The sequence below is a fragment of the Penicillium samsonianum genome, assembly GCF_028829775.1.
Source record: "Penicillium samsonianum strain IBT 33392 chromosome Unknown utg000007l_segment0_segment0, whole genome shotgun sequence".
Classification (NCBI taxonomy): domain Eukaryota; kingdom Fungi; phylum Ascomycota; class Eurotiomycetes; order Eurotiales; family Aspergillaceae; genus Penicillium; species Penicillium samsonianum.
In genome coordinates this window covers 4,714,739-4,733,007 of record NW_026643265.1, presented here as the reverse complement: position 1 = coordinate 4,733,007, position 18,269 = coordinate 4,714,739, and the positions used below count along the sequence as shown (strand labels likewise).

Below are 18,269 nucleotides of genomic sequence, written 5' to 3'. Positions count from 1 at the left end.
GAAGAATCAAATTCAAACTCGAGGACTCAGAGTCAAGGAGTTGAGGCAGTATTGTTTCAAAAATTCCCAAGCGTGCGGTTAGGCTCGCTTGAAGTAGTCAATTTGGTAGTTTTCAACTAGCAAAAACACGATCTCGGATGTCTCCTCACTGATACGTGTAAAACCCGTGCACTAGGATGGAGAAGAAAAGAAAAGAGAAGGAAGTTCGGGGGCGGGACCAGGTATTTATATTTTTCTGTGGGCTGCAGGCCGCAGCAAACAAAGGTAGGTGACGAGCTCGGCTAATTAATATTCCGGGCTAGACACTAACCGTTGATAGCCGAAGTTAGCCGAAGCAGTAGGTAAGCCGGCCCATGATCTGGAAGGCGGTATACCAGAATCGCCCTCTTGGATTACAGGGCTACGATGCGGAAATAAGGACTGGACTAATATTTGAAGGTTTTTCACCCGGCTGTATAGCCAGAATACGTAGTATGCTATACCTAGTATTCTATGGAGCAGAGACTCCAAGGAGTGGTTCCTGCGAGATTATGGTGTTAAGGTGAGGGCTGTGTACCAGATACTATTGAAAATGGACAAGATAATTTGTATACATGCATACATATGTATCCATGGATATCCATGGATATAACTTTCAGCGTTACCAACATTTGAAAGGAATATGCATCGATGGATGTTCGTCTACTACTACATGTATGTACAGGTCTGGGCAAGCCTTCACCTTCCGGATGGAGGGGTTGAATCACGTGGAAGATCACCCGGAACAACTGGTCTCTCTTCGACCGTTTTCCTCTCGCTATTGTCTTCATTCAGTCTCATCAATTTGAAGCAAATAATCCCAGGACTGCCTCAATATATCGTATATTGTATCCATTTTGGAAGGTGCCGAGATAAAGAGCTCTTATCTGAAGTTCTCCACATGGCGAGACTCGGTAACCTCTTCAGTCACCTCCGAGCCTGTCAACCGGAACCCATCCGCAATGGAAGTAGTGCAGAAAGAACACAGCCGACTCCTCAAGAGGACTGAGGGGTCTCAAGGCATCAAGAATGTTCAGTCGGCAATTGAGTCACTCCAGTCTGCTCGCGATGCCATAGCTGCTGGTCAGTAGCCTGTAAACGTGCCCCCGCTAGGTTCCTCAACTGACGACACCGGTTTTCCCCCGAATAGATCCATCCGCTGCCTCTGCCACCCTAGCCACCCTTCAGAACTCGGTCAAATCGTCCTTTGACTCTATCAATGACAGCTTGAAAGAGACTCACAGTGGCCTCAACAAGTACACCAAATCTCTAGATAAGGTATCGAGAATACTGATCATCCATGCCTTGCCACCAATCTAACATCGGGAACAGCTTTTCAAAGATCGACCACTGCCTGGCACCGACGACGATGGCCTCTCTTCGCACGAACACCTGATCAACCGCGCTATCGCCATGCATCTCCTTCGCGAAGGCCAGTTCGGCGTGGCCGCCACCTTCCTCTCCGAGATCGCCGAGCAGAAGACAATACATCCAGTTTCGCAAAACGGGCGTGGGCCGACCAATCCACCCGCCAGCCTTCTCGATATCGATGAAGTCCCTTCGACCGAGATCCGGAAACAATTCGCCTCAATGTACTATATCCTACAACAACTACAAGAGAACAGGAACTTACTGCCTGCAATCGAATGGTCGAGAGAAAACCGCGAGGCGCTGGAAGCCCGAGGCAGCAATCTCGAATTTGAGCTCTGTCGACTTCAATATGTATGGCTGTACCATGGCGGAGCGAACAGCCAGGGAACCGCGAGCGGATGGCTAGCTGCTCTCGAGTATGCGCGGCAGGAATTCCATGTCTTTGTGCCTCGATATTTGAGAGAAGTTCAGCAGCTGGTCGGAGCAATGGCGTACTCGCCCAACCTCGGCGGGTCGCCGTATGCAGCTCTCTTCAATAACAGCTCGGCCTGGGATGACGTAGCTCACTTCTTCACTCGCGAGTTTTGTTCTTTGCTGGGCCTTTCGGCGGACTCGCCCCTATACATTGCTGCTACGGCGGGCGCAATCGCTCTGCCGACGCTATTGAAGTTACAGACGATTATGAAGTCGAAGCGGACGGAGTGGACATCCGACAACGAGCTTCCGGTAAGGAACCCGCTACTCTGTGTACGAATCAATGCTAATGTTTGTATTCTCAGGTTGAAATACCCCTCCCTCCCCAATATCTCTTCCATTCGATCTTTGTCTGTCCGGTGTCAAAGGAGCAGGCGACCGATGAGAACCCTCCTATGATGATGCCATGTGGACATGTCATTGCACAGGAATCGTTGAAACGCCTTGGCAAGGGTAATCGGTTTAAATGCCCGTATTGTCCTAGCGAAAGCCACCCCAAGGATGCCAGGAAAGTATTCCTGTAATGTAGGTCTTCTCTTTCCTTCTCTTCTCTTCTCTTTCTTTGTCCTCATATCTCTGGGTATTTTTTCTTTCGGCGGTAGGACGGGTCACTTCGGGAACACCGGGTCTTGTCAAGGGCGTTTAGCGTCGGCGTTCAGGGGCTCATCTGTTGCGACATTGCAATGCAGGTCCATTCAAAGCTGTACGGAGCTGTACGGAGCACTGCAATTTAATTCAAACCTGACATTCGTATGTAAGCAAGTTCAAAGGTAAATCAACAACCTCACCATTCCAAGGCTGTTGCCCAATGGACGTATCAATTCCAACAAAGAGAAAAGACCAGAATTTGCCTCAGCTGCGACACAATAATCCACCGCAATCCACAACCATTTCCCAAATAGGAAATCGTAATTTCCTTTGTCTCAATGGCGATATCTGATTGGCCCCATCGAGGCCCGTGACCACGCGCCCATTTGGCGACTCGAAAAAACCCCTTTACGCGGTCGAAACTTGTTTGTGACGCGTCCTTCCTCGAGCTGTACCCCTCTGCGCAGGCTAATTGGGCCTATCCAGCAGATCATCCGTATACAAACCGTCCCATGTCCTGTAATCTCCACAAAATACAAGATATGTACGATGTGACTTGTCTCTGTAACAAACGGGAGCTTGCAGACTTCTCTGTCTTTTATAAATAGCACCCCATCTGCCCCCCTGAATCCATCCACGGCTGCCTCTTTATTCTCCCCAATCCTGTCTTCTATCCAGATCGTCTCCTATTCAGACCATAATATAATAGCAATGTTGTCCAGGAGAACCCCAGAGACTCCAATTCCTGGCCGGTATCGCGCAGCAAAAGCTTCAGCTTTCACGCTGCAGTCGCGCAGGGTTCCTCGCGACAGAACAAAAGACCGAGCTCCCAAAGACAAAGAGCGAGATAGCTCTGGTTCGGGCTCCGGCTCGATTGGCAGTAAGACTCGACGAGTCGAGCAGCGTCGAAGATTCGATAAACCCCCAGACGTAACGTAAGTCCTGCGCACAACATGGATGTATCTGCATTTCCATCTACATCTGCATCTACTCCTACATCAGCATCATCATCTACACCACCAATCCATAAGTCCAACCACTAATCCAATCCCAACAGAACACCCCCAACAAGCCCAATAGTAATGCTCCGCGTGGGACCCGAAAAGCGCCTCTTCGCCGCGCACGAAGCCATCCTCCGCGCATCCCCCTTCTTCGCCGCGCACTGCACAGCGCAAACCCCAAACCGCAATGCGCCACGGCCCAGACATCCCCTCCAACCACCAAGCAAGCGCATCGATCTGCCAGAAGAGCAAGCCGAAGTCCTCTCCTGCGTCCTCGAGTACCTATACAATGGCGACTACTACCCGCGCCTGCAACACAACAGTCAGACCCAGACGTGGGAGCTGGAGGACGCAGATGCGGGCGTTGGCGCCGGCGCTAGTGGGGAGTTGGGACAGGCGACGGCGACGGTGTTTCATCATCGGGCGCGGGGGGTTATATTGCGGGATACGGCTATTTAGTAAGTGGTTACTTCCTCTTTTTCTTGGCTCTTTTCATTTGGTTATGAATATATGTGTGTGTGTGTGTGTGTGTGTGTGTGTACTAATGTATGTTTCAACAGCTGCGCAGCAGAAAAATACAACCTCCCCCATCTCCAGCGTCTCGCGCTGCGCAAGCAGGGCCTGCACACCGGGATCCAGTGCAGCACGATACTTGCGAGTGCGCGGTTCGCGTACGCCAACACGCCGGATACGGAGTCGAAGCTGCGGGCGCATTACCTTGCGTTGATTGTGCGGTCTCGGGGCACTTTTATGCGCAGTGGGACTATGCAGGCGGAGATGGAGCGTGGGGGGAAGTTGTTCTTTGATCTTTTTGTTGCTTTGTGTAATCATATGGTGAGTTTACTTTCCTCGGGTTTGGGGAGGGGTGAGGTGCTAACTTGGTTTTCGATAGGATGACTATACTGGTCAGTCGGTTGATAGTTCGGCTGTTACGACTCATTGTTAGGGATGTGTTGGGATTCTGAGATTAGGTGGTATGTTGGAAGGTTGGTTGTTGGCTCTTTACTAATTGCGCGGTTGACATTCTATATCGCTGCTGGCAGTGTTTTATACCCGTGTACTACTATGTTTCTATATCTAAGAATGAAGAGAATGTTTGAAGGTTAAGTTGTCGAAGCAATTGATTCGTAAATTCGTAAAGATATGGTCTGATATAGTCCAGCCAGCCCAATTTTGATACATCATGTATTAGGCGAGCGTGGACTGGATGACCCGTGGACACTGATGAAGCTGGCACTTCGATCCGAGCGATGACCAAGTACCATGCTGCTAGTGTGCAATGTGTATCGCGTCAGGCCAAAATCCTTCGGCAGTGGCGTTACCTGATCAGCCTGAGTATCCTGGTGTGTCGAATAATATAGCTATATGAATGTAAGTCATAGGCGGATGCATACCTGACTACTCTGAAGGTTCTGGCAATCAACGAGTTGTTGATGGGCATTAGACGAAATGGAGTTCAAACACGTTGCAGTGCATTGCCACCCAGAAGCGTCTTTAGACACCTGTACCCGGGAAAGCGCTGCCTCCCTTACTCAACACAATAATGCCTCGATCACGTGCAATGTATCCTTTCATGAGTCCCTGAGGAAGTGACATGTCAGTAAGCACTTGCGGATTGACAATACTTGTCAGCCTACCTTGTAGATGAGGTTGGAGAGTAAACACTCCACCTCATCAATATCGATGCGCGATCGACCACTTGTAGAAGTACCCACACGGAGAGCTGCCGCAAATTCATTCACATGGACACGGGTACGTCGAACCGGAGATTGACCCTCCTTGGATTCGTCGAAACCGCCAGCGAGGAAAACCTTTCGGAACAGGTTGCGCAAGGCAATGTCGCGCCCACGTTCTAACGGCAGGTAGATACGTCTCTTGACAAACTCTTCCTCGCCGTCAGACATGGCCTGGTCAAATCCAACCAAGTCACCTGTTCGGATGCAGTTCGAAAGAGGCCGGAAAAGCTTCTCGAGTCGTGGGAATGGCGCAAGAAGCCCCTTGCTGGGGAGCGTATGTGTGGTCACGAGGTGACAGGGAATAAGGTAGGTAAGAATCAATCTAATGGTGGTCAGTGGAAACGTATCTGTGGCTGGAGGGTTACTCACTCTCGATTCTTGATTGCGTCTCGATGGCACATCTTCCAAGCCCATGTCAGATGTTCTTCGGCCTATATTGCAAATAATCAGTCCCAGTAATAGTCCACAAACACAGCTCTTGGTAATACCTCTGTGTAATTCTCATCCAAGAAGTGGATGACCCCAACGTAATATTCGAACGTGACAATATGGGATTTGGGGAAAACTTCGGGAGGGGGAAGATCGGCCGATGAAGCTTTGATAGCACGAAGCAAGTTTTTGGTAAGGCCGACGGAGTTGATCTAAAGGAGAGAGATTAGCATCTTGTTAGCGACAGTGGGGTCGACATTTGGTACCTTGAAATATGTCTTGAATAGGAGATTGGTCATGTTGTAGATACCCCACTTGCGGGATTCTTCAAGCGGTGCTCTGGGTCTTGTCAGCAACGGAACAACTCAAAGAATCCAATCATATCCTTACCTATCACTCAGGCACAGAGTGAACATCCTGTTGATGACCCGAGCAGCCTCCTCCAAGTTCGCGTTCTTCTCAACATCAGCTGCGATGTCATCCTGGAACCCAAACCCAGCGGAGCCTTGAGATCCTGCTTCGAGATCGGCATTGATCGCAAAAGTACGTAAGTACTTCCCGACTGTGTACAAGCATGGCAATGTCCAAGCCGGAATGCCAGCAGAGCCCGAGTATCCCCGGATGAGGGCATTGGCGACCTTCTTCCAGGCATTGAAGACCGTAACGACGCTAGCACCCGGAAGGCGATCTTCACACTGAAGTATTTCGCCTATAGCTTCCCAGTAAACAACAAAGATGTCAACCCAGGCAGCCTGTTCGGCCTTTGGCAATTTCAGACTTTTCCCGTGGAAGAGAGCGTAGCTGAGATCCTTGGATATGTATTCGGCGTTGGAGAACTGGTAGAAGGAGCGCAGCCGATTGCGATCTTCAGATGGCGCGATCGGGGTGAGGACTGCAGCTAATTCCGGGCCGGACCCGTTGAGGTATGCGTTCTTAAACGCCGTCGCAAGAGAAGTCATGGTGAGGTGCCCTCTAGCGGAAGAGCGAGTTGGTTGGATTGATTGCAAGTTATGAGTTGAAAAGAAGCATTCGAGGTGGGGTAAGCCTTAGGTTGAGATCCGACCCGACAAAGACAAACAAGGAAGGAACGCCATACTTTTGGAGAAAGACATGTGGGGAAGGCAAGGCGATGTGGCTGGTGCAATGTGGCGGAAGGACAGTGGCGCAGCTATGTTACCAAATGGGACTAGCGCAAAACTGAAAGCCTCCACTCGCTTAGGGCAAGGGCGGCAACCCTAAGCACAATTGGAACCTCACAATTTCTCATTTTCCATCGACGGCACACTAACGACTCATCCACCACAGCGACAATCACAGTGAGTACCTACCATTCGATTTTATCGGAGATTTATACTAACATCAAACTCTTCCAGATGGGTGAGTGATTTCTATTCCCTTTCCGATACCCCAGGACTTTTTTTCGAGACAACGGTGCGCGCATTTGGTTGGAGGAAATTCGAGACGCAAAGACCCCGACGATATCGACATGAGACAATCACAGAAGAGGAGGATGCAATGGCAAATCGACGTCGCTTGGAATTGGTTATGAAGGAACGCACAACGCTGTCGATCAGGGCTACGCATGGTTGAATCTCGAATTTTTCAATATCCACAAATCACCCTTGGTCTTCTCGAATTCTCGCCAACTTGCATCGCGCACCGTTTCATCTCTCGAACTGAACATCTGGACAATTGGAATATCCACTACGAACAATGACTGACGGATTCCCAGGGCGTCTTACTGAGTACCAGGTCATCGGGCGTCACCTGCCCAACGAGGCGAACCCCACGCCCAAGCTGTACCGCATGCGCATCTTTGCGCCCAACACTGTTGTGGCCAAGTCGCGTTTCTGGTACTTCATGTCCCAGCTCCGTAAGCTCAAGAAGGCCAACGGCGAGATCGTTTCCCTGAACGTGGTATGTTGGGGTTGAATATCCGAGGATATGGGAATGGTGCTTATCTTTTTTGTGTCTAGATCGAGGAGAAGCGTCCCCTCAAGGTCAAGAACTTCGGTATCTGGATCCGCTACGACTCGCGCTCCGGTACCCACAACATGTACAAGGAGTTCCGTGAGATGAGCCGCACCGACGCTGTTGAGGCCCTCTACCAGGACATGGCTGCCCGTCACCGCTCCCGTTTCGGTTCCATCCACGTATGTTACGCTACCCGAACCTTCTGACCATGACCACGTTCTAATTATTATTTCCCTGCAGATCCTCAAGGTTGTTGAGATCGAGAACAACGACAGCATCCGCCGCCCCTACATCAAGCAGCTCCTCCAGAAGGACCTCAAGTTCCCTCTGCCCCACCGCGCCGGTGGCAAGGTCGGCAAGAAGGTCTTCGCCTACTCTCGCCCCTCTACCTTTGCTTAAATGTGATGTTCTGGGTGTTGGGTTTGGAGTGTGTGGATGAAATGACTGTTTATGGCCATAGCATGCATGAAAGATGGTCGCGTGGAAACCACCGCCCCGTTGACGGGCGAGATGGTTGGATGTCTCTAGTCCCCCGTATGGTGGCATCTTAGGTTATTTTGAAAAAATCATCGGGTTTCTTGAATTATTCGAGTCCTAGTAAGACAATGGGCATACATGGAGAGTAGGCCGATGTGATAGATGCTAAGGCATCCTATCAGAGATATCAACCTGAAATAATGGGCCTTTGGCCTTCCGATTTCTTTCAAGTCGGTCCATTCACAATGTGGTCGTATGGATGTTCACAAGGTAGCCGTTGCAAATCGATTACTGCTGGTCATATTCTTCTACGAACTACATACATATAGATCCATTAGGATCAATATCATATCAAATACTGGCCGATCCCATCCCCCCTGTACATTACAATTTCAATTACCCGACGGAGTAAGTGTCGGATATCGGAGTTTCTTCAGCCGCCCGAGATTAAACCTTTATGCCTTGTAAATCAGGCATCAACCGGCTAGTTATCTTCAACTGCCATTTTAGTTGCAAGTGTCTGCTTTGGCCTGTCAATAAAGGCTGTTTGAGATATCTTGAATATCTTTACTCAAACAGTCATTACCGAAAGCATTGGGCTGTGTAGGTCGCAATACAGGAACCCGGTATTGCGTCATCCGAAATCAGGTCGGGAGGGAGCTGTCCGCTTTCGCATATGTAATCCGATTTCTTCGGGGCCTTGTAAGGTTCCCACGTTCCTCATTTCCCTCTTACTTCCCCCACAATTCATTACAAATCATGTTTGCTCGTCAATCTTTCCGTTGTGCGCAGCCCTTGAAGCAGGTTAGTTGAAATAGGTCCTCGATTCAATTCCCATACTAAATGTCTTTCAATCAGAGCTTCCGCAAATACTCTGCGGAGGCCGCTCCCAAGAAGTCCAACTTGACCCCCGTCTACGTTGGCGTGGGCCTCGCCGGTCTCGCTGCTGGTGTGTACCGCTACAGCACCGGCGCGGTTGCTGAGCCCAAGGACCGCCCCAAGGTCTTCAACGGCGAGGACTGGGTGGACCTCAAGCTGGCTAACATTGAGGTCCTGAGCCCCAACACCAAACGTCTTCGCTTCGAGTACGATGATAAGGAGGCTGTCTCTGGCCTTCCTGTTGCCTGTGAGTAGTCTGTCTCCAAGGGAAGTTGCCAATCAATCACTAACAGGCTTATAGCTGCTCTGTTGACCCGTTTCAAGCCCGAGGGTGCTGAGAAGAACGTCCTCCGTCCCTACACCCCCACCAGTGATGAGGGTAAGATCAGCATGAACCACCACTTAATTTTCAATTTCTAACACATGGCAGATATCCCCGGCTACCTTGAGCTCGTCGTCAAGGCCTACCCCGGCGGCCCCATGTCTGAGCACATCCACTCCATGAACGTCGACCAGCGCCTGTCCTTCAAGGGACCTCTTGTCAAGTACCCCTGGGAGGCCAACAAGCACGACCACATCTGCCTGATCGCCGGTGGTACCGGTATCACCCCGATGTACCAGCTCGCCCGTGAGATCTTCAAGAACCCCGAGGACAAGACCAAGGTCACTCTGGTCTTCGGTAACGTCACCGAGGAGGATATCCTCCTGAAGAAGGAGCTGCATGATTTGGAGAACACCTACCCCCAGCGCTTCCGTGCCTTCTATGTCCTGGACAAGCCCCCTGCGGACTGGACCGGTGGCAAGGGCTTCATCACCAAGGAGCTGCTGAAGACCGTCCTGCCCGAGCCCAAGGAGGAGAACATCAAGCTCTTCATCTGTGGCCCTCCCCCCATGTACAAGGCTATCTCCGGTGGTAAGATCAGCCCCAAGGACCAGGGTGAGCTCACTGGTATCTTGAAGGATCTGGGTTACAGCAAGGACCAGGTCTTCAAGTTCTAGGTTATTGTAAGATATGTAGCTAGAATATGTCGCTAGAATATGTCGCTAGTTGGATATGCGGCAGGACAGCCATGTATATTGGTGCATCTTGTTTTCAGCGTGTTGCGCGTCTCTGGCTGGCTTTAGACATCATTTGATTGAAATACATTTTGCCTCTAAATATGTAATCGTGCGTATCTGATAGCTTTACTTGTCTTGGCAGCATGGACAATGGTAGGAACTAAATATTTATTTCGAAAAAAAAAAGCGTAGGAACCGTGATGAAGATGCGAGGGTGGTGGATATATATATGTGCACACTCAATACCAATATCCTCACAGAATACGATATAACTAGCGAAAATAGCACCGAATCAGTATCTATGCAGTAATACAGCAGTAAAACAACAGATTCTACACCCAAGATGTATTAAATAGTTACCTACAAGCTGTATAAGATGCCCCAAAGCCTACATCCATGTAAGTATACGTACAGTACCTACTGGTATAAGCGACAAGACCAGGCACTAGACTATAGAAGTACACTAAAACCATTGCACCGGAGTGAAAAGAACCAAAAAAGCAGCTAATGAATTGAATTAGGAAGTCAGAACAGGCGTTCGTACTACATACAAGCTTGACATCTTATGCTCAGCTGAGCCCCTCTTCTACAGGGCGCGGGCGACCCTGAGGTTGAGATTTCGGCGGGGTAGCATAGCCCACACTTGAACATGTCCCAGCCCCCCAAGAAAATCATAAAGAGCAGGAAGAACAGGAATATTACGAAGGAATAGATGTGTGACATAACAAAAAGATCTGTGAAATTTATATAGAGAAATAAATTGTTAAATTATGTATGTAATTGTCTTCCTAACAAGTACTATGTATGCAAGTATAGTTATGCCCAGGTGGCTCATGGGTTACCCCTCGGCGGCCCCTAAGCGCCCGTTCATCCAAAGTAGTTACGTATATAGTATCAATTTAGCAATCCCTGCAATATTGTAGACTATTATAGAAGGATCTATATGAATGATATAGTTTAAGAAATGAAATTTAATAGCCTGATACCTAAATAGAATAATATATCAGTGAAAAGGACTCTGGTGGTGCACCGTGTTGCCTAGGGTTCCCGGGGGGGTTGTGTCTCATGACAGAGCCCAGAGCCTAAGCCTAAAGCAGAGCGAAAATGCCCGGGGCACTTCGGGGTGGCCTTTTTGCTATTTAGTGGGTACTCGGCCCTTCCACCCCCCCCGGTCCTCTTCCCCCCTTCCCCGATAAAATTCTCTTTTCTTCACCCCAACCACTCTCCTCGGCTTCAAAACAATGGCTTCTAATCAAGATGATACGACCGTTCAGGTCAACAAAGATGAGCTTAGACGGGCTGGCGACTTGGTAATTTTCCCCTTTTCATTTTTTTACCTTTTGACTATTGCATTTTCTTTGTTTCGGTTCTTTTTTTTCTGTTTTCTTGTGCGCATCGCCACTGCGCGCCTGCTGCGCGTCGCGTTCGAGGATCTATAAAGCTACCCATTAAGCTGTTGAAGCTTAAACTATACTATTAAATACTTCAGCATCATGATGGGAAGCTTCATGTGCAAAAAAAAAGAACATTCCCCACCCTTTTCCCTCCCTTCAGACCTGAGGGCCTATCTTGACATCGCACACTTCTTGCCAACTAACGCGCTGCTTGACTGCCCCTCTCCCTTCCCTAACCCTATACCCATACATAGGCCCAATGACTAAGCGCAATTGCTCCTGAAATAACACTGCTAACAATGCCTTATAGATCGTCATGCGCCTGATGGAGGTGCAGTCTTACATCGCCGACCTGGGCAAGGCCTACGTCCAGCACGTGAACAACATCACCGAAGGACGCGATGCCCACATTGAGCTCCCCCTCGGTCCCTCTGGATTCATGGGCCCGGACATCCCCTTCCGCGCCGGCAGCCCCGGCGCCAAGTCCGAGGCCGGTGGTCCCAAGAAGCGCAAGCGCGCGCCCGTCGACCCCAATGCGCCCAAGCGTGCATTGACCCCCTACTTCCTGTACATGCAGCACAACCGCAGCAAGATCGCCGATGACCTGGGCAATGACGCGCGCCCCAAGGATGTCGCCGACGAGGGCACCCGCCGCTGGCAGAGCATGGAAGATACCCAGAAGGAGGTATGTATTGGCAGTGAACAAAGCAGGCCCAGCTTGATATTGTTTGCAAGTATGCAGAGCTAACGCATTCGCATAGGTCTGGAAGAAGATGTATGCCGCCAACTACGACCAGTACAAGCGCGACATGGCAGCCTACAAGGCCGGCACCAAGGTTGACGAGGACCACGATCCTGCCGCCAGCCAACTGCAGCAGGACTTTGCCGGTGCCGAGCCTGAGGCTGAGGTTGAGCCCGAGGTCGAGGCTGAAGCTGAGCCCGAAGAGTCCGCCGAGGAGTCTACCGAGTCATCCGACGAGTCACAGTCCCCCTCTCCTGTGAAGGAAAAGACCCCCCCGCGCAGCACCGGCAAGCGCCGTCGCAGCGATACCAAGGCTAAGGAGGCCGAGACTCCTGCCAAGTCACCTGTCAAGCGGGGCGGCCGTAAGGCTGCGGAGCCGGTGTCCACATCGGCTGTCAAGACACCCGCCGAGACCAAGCGCAGAAGCAAGAAGCGCAAGAGCGAGGTGTAAATGAGTTTTTTGGTGCTTTCTGCTTTCTGATTTCTGATTTGCTTGACTCTAGGGTCAGATGATATGGGTCTCGGTCTGGTGGATTGGATGTGTAACCCCCCCGGTTTGCGTTTTTCAGCGGCGTTTAGGGAAAAATTGTACCTACTTAGCTTGAATTAGTGAAATGGACTGATCATGGGATGTGGTTTCTAGATATCCCTAGTATCCTGGCAGGTTAGGTAAATAGTTACCCCTCTATATCCATGGATTGTATACGTCGTATAGTTCGAAAACATGCGGGTCCATTTTCCACCAGAGCTATACAGCCTCGAGCTATAAAGCCGTATAAAACTGAAGAATAGAACCAGATTAAAATCAATAACAGACTAAATCTCACTAAATCCAAGTGCATTATCAATTTGGCAAAGCCTTGACTAATGCCGCCGACCTCCGTTCCCCGACCCAATCGGCCTCCACAGACACTTATCATGGGCGAAGACCTTATCAGAGGAGAAACAACATTTGAAATGTACCGCATCCCCACATTCCTTGCCTTTTTGACTTTCTTTGGACCTCACTGAATTGTATCCTTCACATCTTCACTTACTCTGAGGTTTCAAAGTTGCTTCAAAACTGCCTCCAAACCAAATTATCCTGCACGCCAAGAACTACCAGGATCAGGTTCCACATGAACCATGCAGCTTATTCCGAAGGAGGTAAGTCGCACATACATCCCCCGAGACACACACAACTAACACCCCTGCAGCTTGACAAGCTTACCATCGCCCACCTAGGCTTCTTGGCACAGCGTCGTTTAGCACGTGGAGTGCGGCTCAACCATGCAGAAGCTGTGGTATGTGTATCTTCTGGGGTGTAGGACACGACCACTGACATATCGCGCAACAGGCCCTGATAGCCTCAGTGCTACACGAGGTACGATAACCCCACCCAATCCCTACAATCGCATCATGACACACCATATACCAATACCCAATTGATCCAACGCGCAAACTAACAAAGCCCCGCAGTTAATCCGCGATGGCCACTACTCCGTCGCCGATCTTATGTCCATCGGCAAAACAATGCTCGGCCGCCGCCACGTCCTCCCCTCCGTACTAGCAACCCTCGTCGAGCTCCAAGTCGAGGGAACTTTCATCTCCGGTACCTACCTGGTAACCGTGCACCACCCGATCAGTAGCGATGAGGGCGATCTCGAGCGCGCCCTGTATGGAAGCTTCCTGCCCGTCCCCGCGCCAGAGGCATTCCCAGACCCGGACCCGGAGGATTTCATGCCTGAGAAAATGCCCGGCGCGGTTATTCCTGCTAAGCATGCACGTGTGGAGTTGAGTTCTGGGAAGAGGCGTATTAAGCTTAAGGTTATGAGTAAAGGAGATCGGCCGATTCAGGTGTGTACATTGTGTTTAATATACAGAGCGGAAATGAGAAAGGAAAAGACTGGAAGCGAGTGGTGCTAATTACACTGTTGATTGCTAGGTCGGGTCGCATTACCATTTCATCGAGACGAACCCGCAGCTGCACTTCGATCGCTTGCAGTCGTACGGTTTCCGACTGGATATTCCTGCGGGAACATCGATCAGATTCGAGCCCGGTGATACGAAGACGGTTACGCTTGTCGAGATCGGTGGACACCGCGTGATCCGTGGTGGAAATTGGTTGGCGAATGGGCCGGTGGATTTGAGTCGTGCTGACGAGATTATGAGCAAGCTGCAGGTAGCTGGGTTTGCGCATGTGCCGGAGCCGCAGGCGGATAGTGTGCTTGTTTCTGGGTTCTCGATGGAGCGCGAGGCGTACTCGCGCATGTTTGGTCCTACCACGGGGGATCTGGTGCGGCTTGGGTTAACGGATTTGTGGATTAAGGTTGAGAAGGACATGACAAATTACGGGGATGAGTGTGCTTTTGGTGGCGGAAAGACGCTGCGCGAGGGAATGGGACAGGCGTCTGGTCGATCTCATACCGAGTGTGTTGATACTCTTATCACAAATGCGTTGATTATCGATTGGACTGGTATCTACAAGGCTGATATTGGTATCAAGGACGGGCTTATTGCTGGTATTGGCAAGGCTGGAAACCCGGATGTTATGGACGGCGTGCATCCTGATCTGGTGGTGGGCTCGTCTACTGATGTGATTGCTGGAGAGAATAAGATTGTTACCGCTGGTGGTATCGACACGCACATCCATTTGATCTGCCCGCAGCAGGTGGATGAAGCTCTGGCCTCGGGAATCACCACTTTCCTCGGCGGTGGCACCGGCCCTACCACTGGATCAAACGCGACGACATGTACACCGTCGCCGAACCTCCTGCGCCAGATGATGCAAGCATGCGACAGCCTACCGATCAACCTAGGCATCACGGGCAAGGGCAACGACTGCGGAAAGAAGAGTCTCAGAGAGCAGATCCTAGCAGGCGCAGCAGGTCTCAAGCTTCACGAAGACTGGGGCTCCACCCCAGCAGCAATCGACAACTGTCTCGAAGTGTGCGACGAATATGACGTGCAGTGCATGATTCACACTGACACACTGAACGAATCCGGCTTCGTCGAGCAGAGCATTGGCGCCTTCAAAGGCCGCACAATCCACACCTACCACACCGAAGGCGCAGGCGGCGGCCACGCCCCAGACATCATCTCCGTGGTCGAACACCCCAACGTCCTCCCCAGCAGCACAAACCCAACCCGCCCCTTTACCCTCAACACCCTCGACGAACACCTCGACATGCTAATGGTCTGCCACCACTTATCAAAGAATATCCCGGAGGACGTAGCCTTCGCGGAAAGCCGCATCCGCGCCGAAACCATCGCCGCCGAAGACGTCCTCCACGATCTCGGCGCCATCAGCATGATGTCCTCCGACTCGCAAGCAATGGGCCGCTGCGGCGAAGTAATCCTCCGCACCTGGCACACAGCACACAAGAACAAGACACAGCGCGGACCTCTCGGCATCGACGCCGACAGCGGCGCGGACAATTTCCGCGTGAAGCGATACATCAGCAAGTACACGATCAACCCCGCTCTGGCGCAGGGAATGTCGCACCTTATCGGGTCCGTGGAGGTGGGCAAGGTAGCCGATCTGGTGATGTGGAATGCGGCGACATTCGGCACGAAGCCTGTATCTGTTCTGAAGAGCGGAATGATTGTTACAGCGTCGGTTGGAGATCCGAATGCGTCGATCCCGACTGTCGAGCCGATGATCATGCGGCCGATGTTTGCTGCGCGCGTCCCGGCTACGTCTATTATGTTTGTTTCGCAGGCTTCTATTGATGCCGGGATTGTGCAGACGTATGGATTGAAGAAGCGTATTGAGGCTGTGAGGGATTGTCGCTCTGTCGGGAAGAAGGATATGAAGTTTAATGATGCTATGCCGAAGATGAAGGTTGATCCGGAGAGTTATACTGTTGAGGCTGATGGGATGCTTTGTGATGCAGAGCCGGCTTCGGAGCTGCCTTTGACGCAGGCGTATTACATCTTTTGAGGTGTTTGGTGGCTTCTTTCTGTCTTGCATACTCTTAGCTTTTCATTTTGGTCTTTACAGTTCCTATATACCTCGTTGCGCTTTCGAGTTGGTCGTTTTTGCGTGATATAGGATTTCTATATTCGAAAGAATCTTACTTTTACCTTTAAATCTACTTCTCTAGGTAGAACGATGCACATATACGAAGTCAATAAGTAAACCATTTTTTTATTCTTTTCTTTCTTAAAACCCTAAAGACCCCAACATTCCCTCAATAGAATCAACAACAATACCATCCGTCCTCCGCCCATCAGTATTAACAAGAATATCCGCCCAGTGCAACAAAGAGGCAACAATACCATTGCACATAAGCGGCACGTTATAGCTATAAAACCCGTACGGTTTCGCCAGGACATGGGCATTGCCACGTGCATCAACAGCCATAGCCATAGAGGCACCCTTAAGCCGATGAACACTACCAACAAGCTCACGTAGCCTCTCAGCAACAGTCTCACCAGCCTGGGGCTTCGCTCTCAAAATCCTCGCCTGCATCTCCAAATCGAAGACGAAAGCCGCGCGCTCATGTTTGAAGGTCGATACGGGGCCGTGTCGGGGAGGTATAATAGGCATAACGTCGAAGAAAAGGGTACGTTGAAGAAAAAACGATACGTTGACGATAAACAAACCAGTAATGTAGTAAACAAAAACCAATTCCCAACCTATCTAAAAACACAAGTTAGCCCCAATCCGATCAATCAATCTCGCCACAGCAACAGGGACGTCAGTGCAAAGGTTATCGCGTAGTCGATCCGCAAGATGGGCACACTGGCCCTTCAGCGCGGCGCAATGCATAGGAACAACGGTCTCGTAGAAGCCGCTCTGGTGGACTAGGACGTAGGGGTGGTGGCGGCTGTCGACGGCCATCTTGATCGAGAGTGAGGCGACGATGTCGAGGTGCTGGATCAGCTGTAGCCGGAGGTTCGGGATCACGTAGGCCCGGCTGTTGATGTCGCGCCGGAGGAAGGCTGATTGCTGCTCTAGGAGGGTCACGAGGTCGTCGCGCGCTTTGCGGAAGAAGGAGACGGTGGGTTGGTTTATATGTGCCATGGTAATGTAAATGATAGATTGTGGAGCTATAGATCTAGATGGAGATGGAAATGTTAATGTTAATGAATGTATTGGAACGTACCTGAATGCTGGAAATAAGATTCAGCCACAGCTCCAGCTGATGCTGATGCTGATATGAGTCCGCGACTCGATGGGGAAACTCGGATCTAGATGTGTTCCAGGTTAGCCAGTGCATGCTCCAGGTAGAGTGCGATCATATGCTCAGTGTTGGCAATAGGTCGGTGGATGTGGTCATGGAGGGTCTCAGCCATCCGACGTGTATCACGGCCGACCTCGTCGCAGATCTGGGGGACAGTGTGGGCGAAGTAGGAGACGCCCTGGGAGGTGACATATTTCATGTCGGCGGCATCAACAGCGAGTGCCTGGGAATCCCACTTCACCTTGTCGGCCTGAATCTTCAGGGACTGGACGTTGAGGGCGATCTCAACGAGGTAGTTGCCCTCGGGCATCTGGCGCAAAGTGGCGATATAGGAGCGGATGTTGTTCACAAGGATACCGCGCTCCTTCCGGTACTTGAGGATGGCTCGAGTACCCCGGAAAAGTCGACTAGCGATAGACTCAGGCATCGTGGATGATGGGGCTGTGATCCTCTGGTGGTATGAAATGGAGAGATTAGTAACTGAATGGGATGTATCGCTTACCTGGTTAGGGTTAGGGGAGTAACTGTGTGGCGGAGCTGTGAGGCTAAGTAGAGTAGAGTAAGCTGGTTGTACTGATGGAGTGTGAAGAAGAACTGTGAAGCGGATGATACCTCGAAATGGTCAAGGGATCGGGGCCTATTTATGCATTTGCGTCTCGCTGGTTGATCAGATTGGAGACAAAGCCTTCATTAAGAAGAAAGGAATGAAAGACATATGAGTGGGAATCTTTGTTCTCTTTGTTCTTGATATCTGCAAGAAGTCATGACATTGAAAGAAGTTAGTATACAAGGCGAAGGTGGTTCCAAGGTAAACTCACTAAGGCTTTGTTATAATTTTAGCCTCGCAAGGCCATTGTTTGGTTTTTTTGTTCTCTATAAACTAGGTAAATGGGAGCGGCAATGTTAACCATCAAAGAGATGATATCGATGGTTTACTCGCCAGGCTTTTAGGGTTTGTC

General features: G+C 50.6%; 10 protein-coding genes across 10 annotated transcripts; 6 read left to right on the top strand and 4 right to left on the bottom strand.

Annotated features, from left to right (window-relative positions):
• Nucleotides 1-980: 980 nt before the first annotated feature.
• On the top strand, nt 981-2,387 carry N7471_012668 (ubiquitin-protein ligase RMD5; the record flags this gene model as incomplete). The annotated part of the gene is made up of 4 exons (XM_057285387.1): nt 981-1,101; nt 1,169-1,296; nt 1,351-2,115; nt 2,169-2,387. 4 exons carry the CDS (start codon nt 981-983, stop codon nt 2,385-2,387), a joined length of 1,233 nt encoding a protein of 410 aa, XP_057131653.1.
• Nucleotides 2,388-3,162: 775 nt separating this feature from the next.
• On the top strand, nt 3,163-4,398 carry N7471_012667 (BTB/POZ domain-containing protein; the record flags this gene model as incomplete). The annotated part of the gene is made up of 4 exons (XM_057285386.1): nt 3,163-3,386; nt 3,509-3,910; nt 4,013-4,286; nt 4,345-4,398. The coding sequence occupies 4 exons, from the start codon at nt 3,163-3,165 to the stop codon at nt 4,396-4,398; spliced, it is 954 nt and encodes a 317-aa protein (XP_057131652.1).
• A 548-nt stretch (nt 4,399-4,946) lies between these two features.
• Nucleotides 4,947-6,576, bottom strand: csn12 (the record flags this gene model as incomplete). The annotated part of the gene is made up of 6 exons (XM_057285385.1): nt 4,947-5,033; nt 5,090-5,510; nt 5,558-5,619; nt 5,677-5,829; nt 5,884-5,956; nt 6,008-6,576. The coding sequence occupies 6 exons, from the start codon at nt 6,574-6,576 to the stop codon at nt 4,947-4,949; spliced, it is 1,365 nt and encodes a 454-aa protein (XP_057131651.1).
• A 754-nt stretch (nt 6,577-7,330) lies between these two features.
• On the top strand, nt 7,331-7,990 carry N7471_012665 (60S ribosomal protein eL20; the record flags this gene model as incomplete). Its single annotated transcript, XM_057285384.1, has 3 exons — nt 7,331-7,534; nt 7,594-7,770; nt 7,832-7,990. The coding sequence occupies 3 exons, from the start codon at nt 7,331-7,333 to the stop codon at nt 7,988-7,990; spliced, it is 540 nt and encodes a 179-aa protein (XP_057131650.1).
• Nucleotides 7,991-8,827: 837 nt separating this feature from the next.
• Nucleotides 8,828-9,946, top strand: N7471_012664 (cytochrome b5 reductase family protein; the record flags this gene model as incomplete). The annotated part of the gene is made up of 4 exons (XM_057285383.1): nt 8,828-8,872; nt 8,927-9,194; nt 9,249-9,326; nt 9,378-9,946. 4 exons carry the CDS (start codon nt 8,828-8,830, stop codon nt 9,944-9,946), a joined length of 960 nt encoding a protein of 319 aa, XP_057131649.1.
• Nucleotides 9,947-11,247: 1,301 nt separating this feature from the next.
• N7471_012663 (uncharacterized protein) lies at nt 11,248-12,593 on the top strand (the record flags this gene model as incomplete). The annotated part of the gene is made up of 3 exons (XM_057285382.1): nt 11,248-11,316; nt 11,711-12,085; nt 12,162-12,593. 3 exons carry the CDS (start codon nt 11,248-11,250, stop codon nt 12,591-12,593), a joined length of 876 nt encoding a protein of 291 aa, XP_057131648.1.
• A 674-nt stretch (nt 12,594-13,267) lies between these two features.
• Nucleotides 13,268-16,064, top strand: N7471_012662 (urease Ure; the record flags this gene model as incomplete). The annotated part of the gene is made up of 5 exons (XM_057285381.1): nt 13,268-13,288; nt 13,339-13,425; nt 13,479-13,505; nt 13,601-13,978; nt 14,067-16,064. The coding sequence occupies 5 exons, from the start codon at nt 13,268-13,270 to the stop codon at nt 16,062-16,064; spliced, it is 2,511 nt and encodes an 836-aa protein (XP_057131647.1).
• Nucleotides 16,065-16,286: 222 nt separating this feature from the next.
• Nucleotides 16,287-16,673, bottom strand: N7471_012661 (uncharacterized protein; the record flags this gene model as incomplete). The annotated part of the gene is made up of 1 exon (XM_057285380.1): nt 16,287-16,673. One exon carries the CDS (start codon nt 16,671-16,673, stop codon nt 16,287-16,289), a length of 387 nt encoding a protein of 128 aa, XP_057131646.1.
• A 93-nt stretch (nt 16,674-16,766) lies between these two features.
• Nucleotides 16,767-17,150, bottom strand: N7471_012660 (uncharacterized protein; the record flags this gene model as incomplete). The annotated part of the gene is made up of 1 exon (XM_057285379.1): nt 16,767-17,150. The coding sequence occupies one exon, from the start codon at nt 17,148-17,150 to the stop codon at nt 16,767-16,769; it is 384 nt and encodes a 127-aa protein (XP_057131645.1).
• A 167-nt stretch (nt 17,151-17,317) lies between these two features.
• Nucleotides 17,318-17,737, bottom strand: N7471_012659 (uncharacterized protein; the record flags this gene model as incomplete). The annotated part of the gene is made up of 1 exon (XM_057285378.1): nt 17,318-17,737. The coding sequence occupies one exon, from the start codon at nt 17,735-17,737 to the stop codon at nt 17,318-17,320; it is 420 nt and encodes a 139-aa protein (XP_057131644.1).
• Nucleotides 17,738-18,269: the final 532 nt, after the last annotated feature.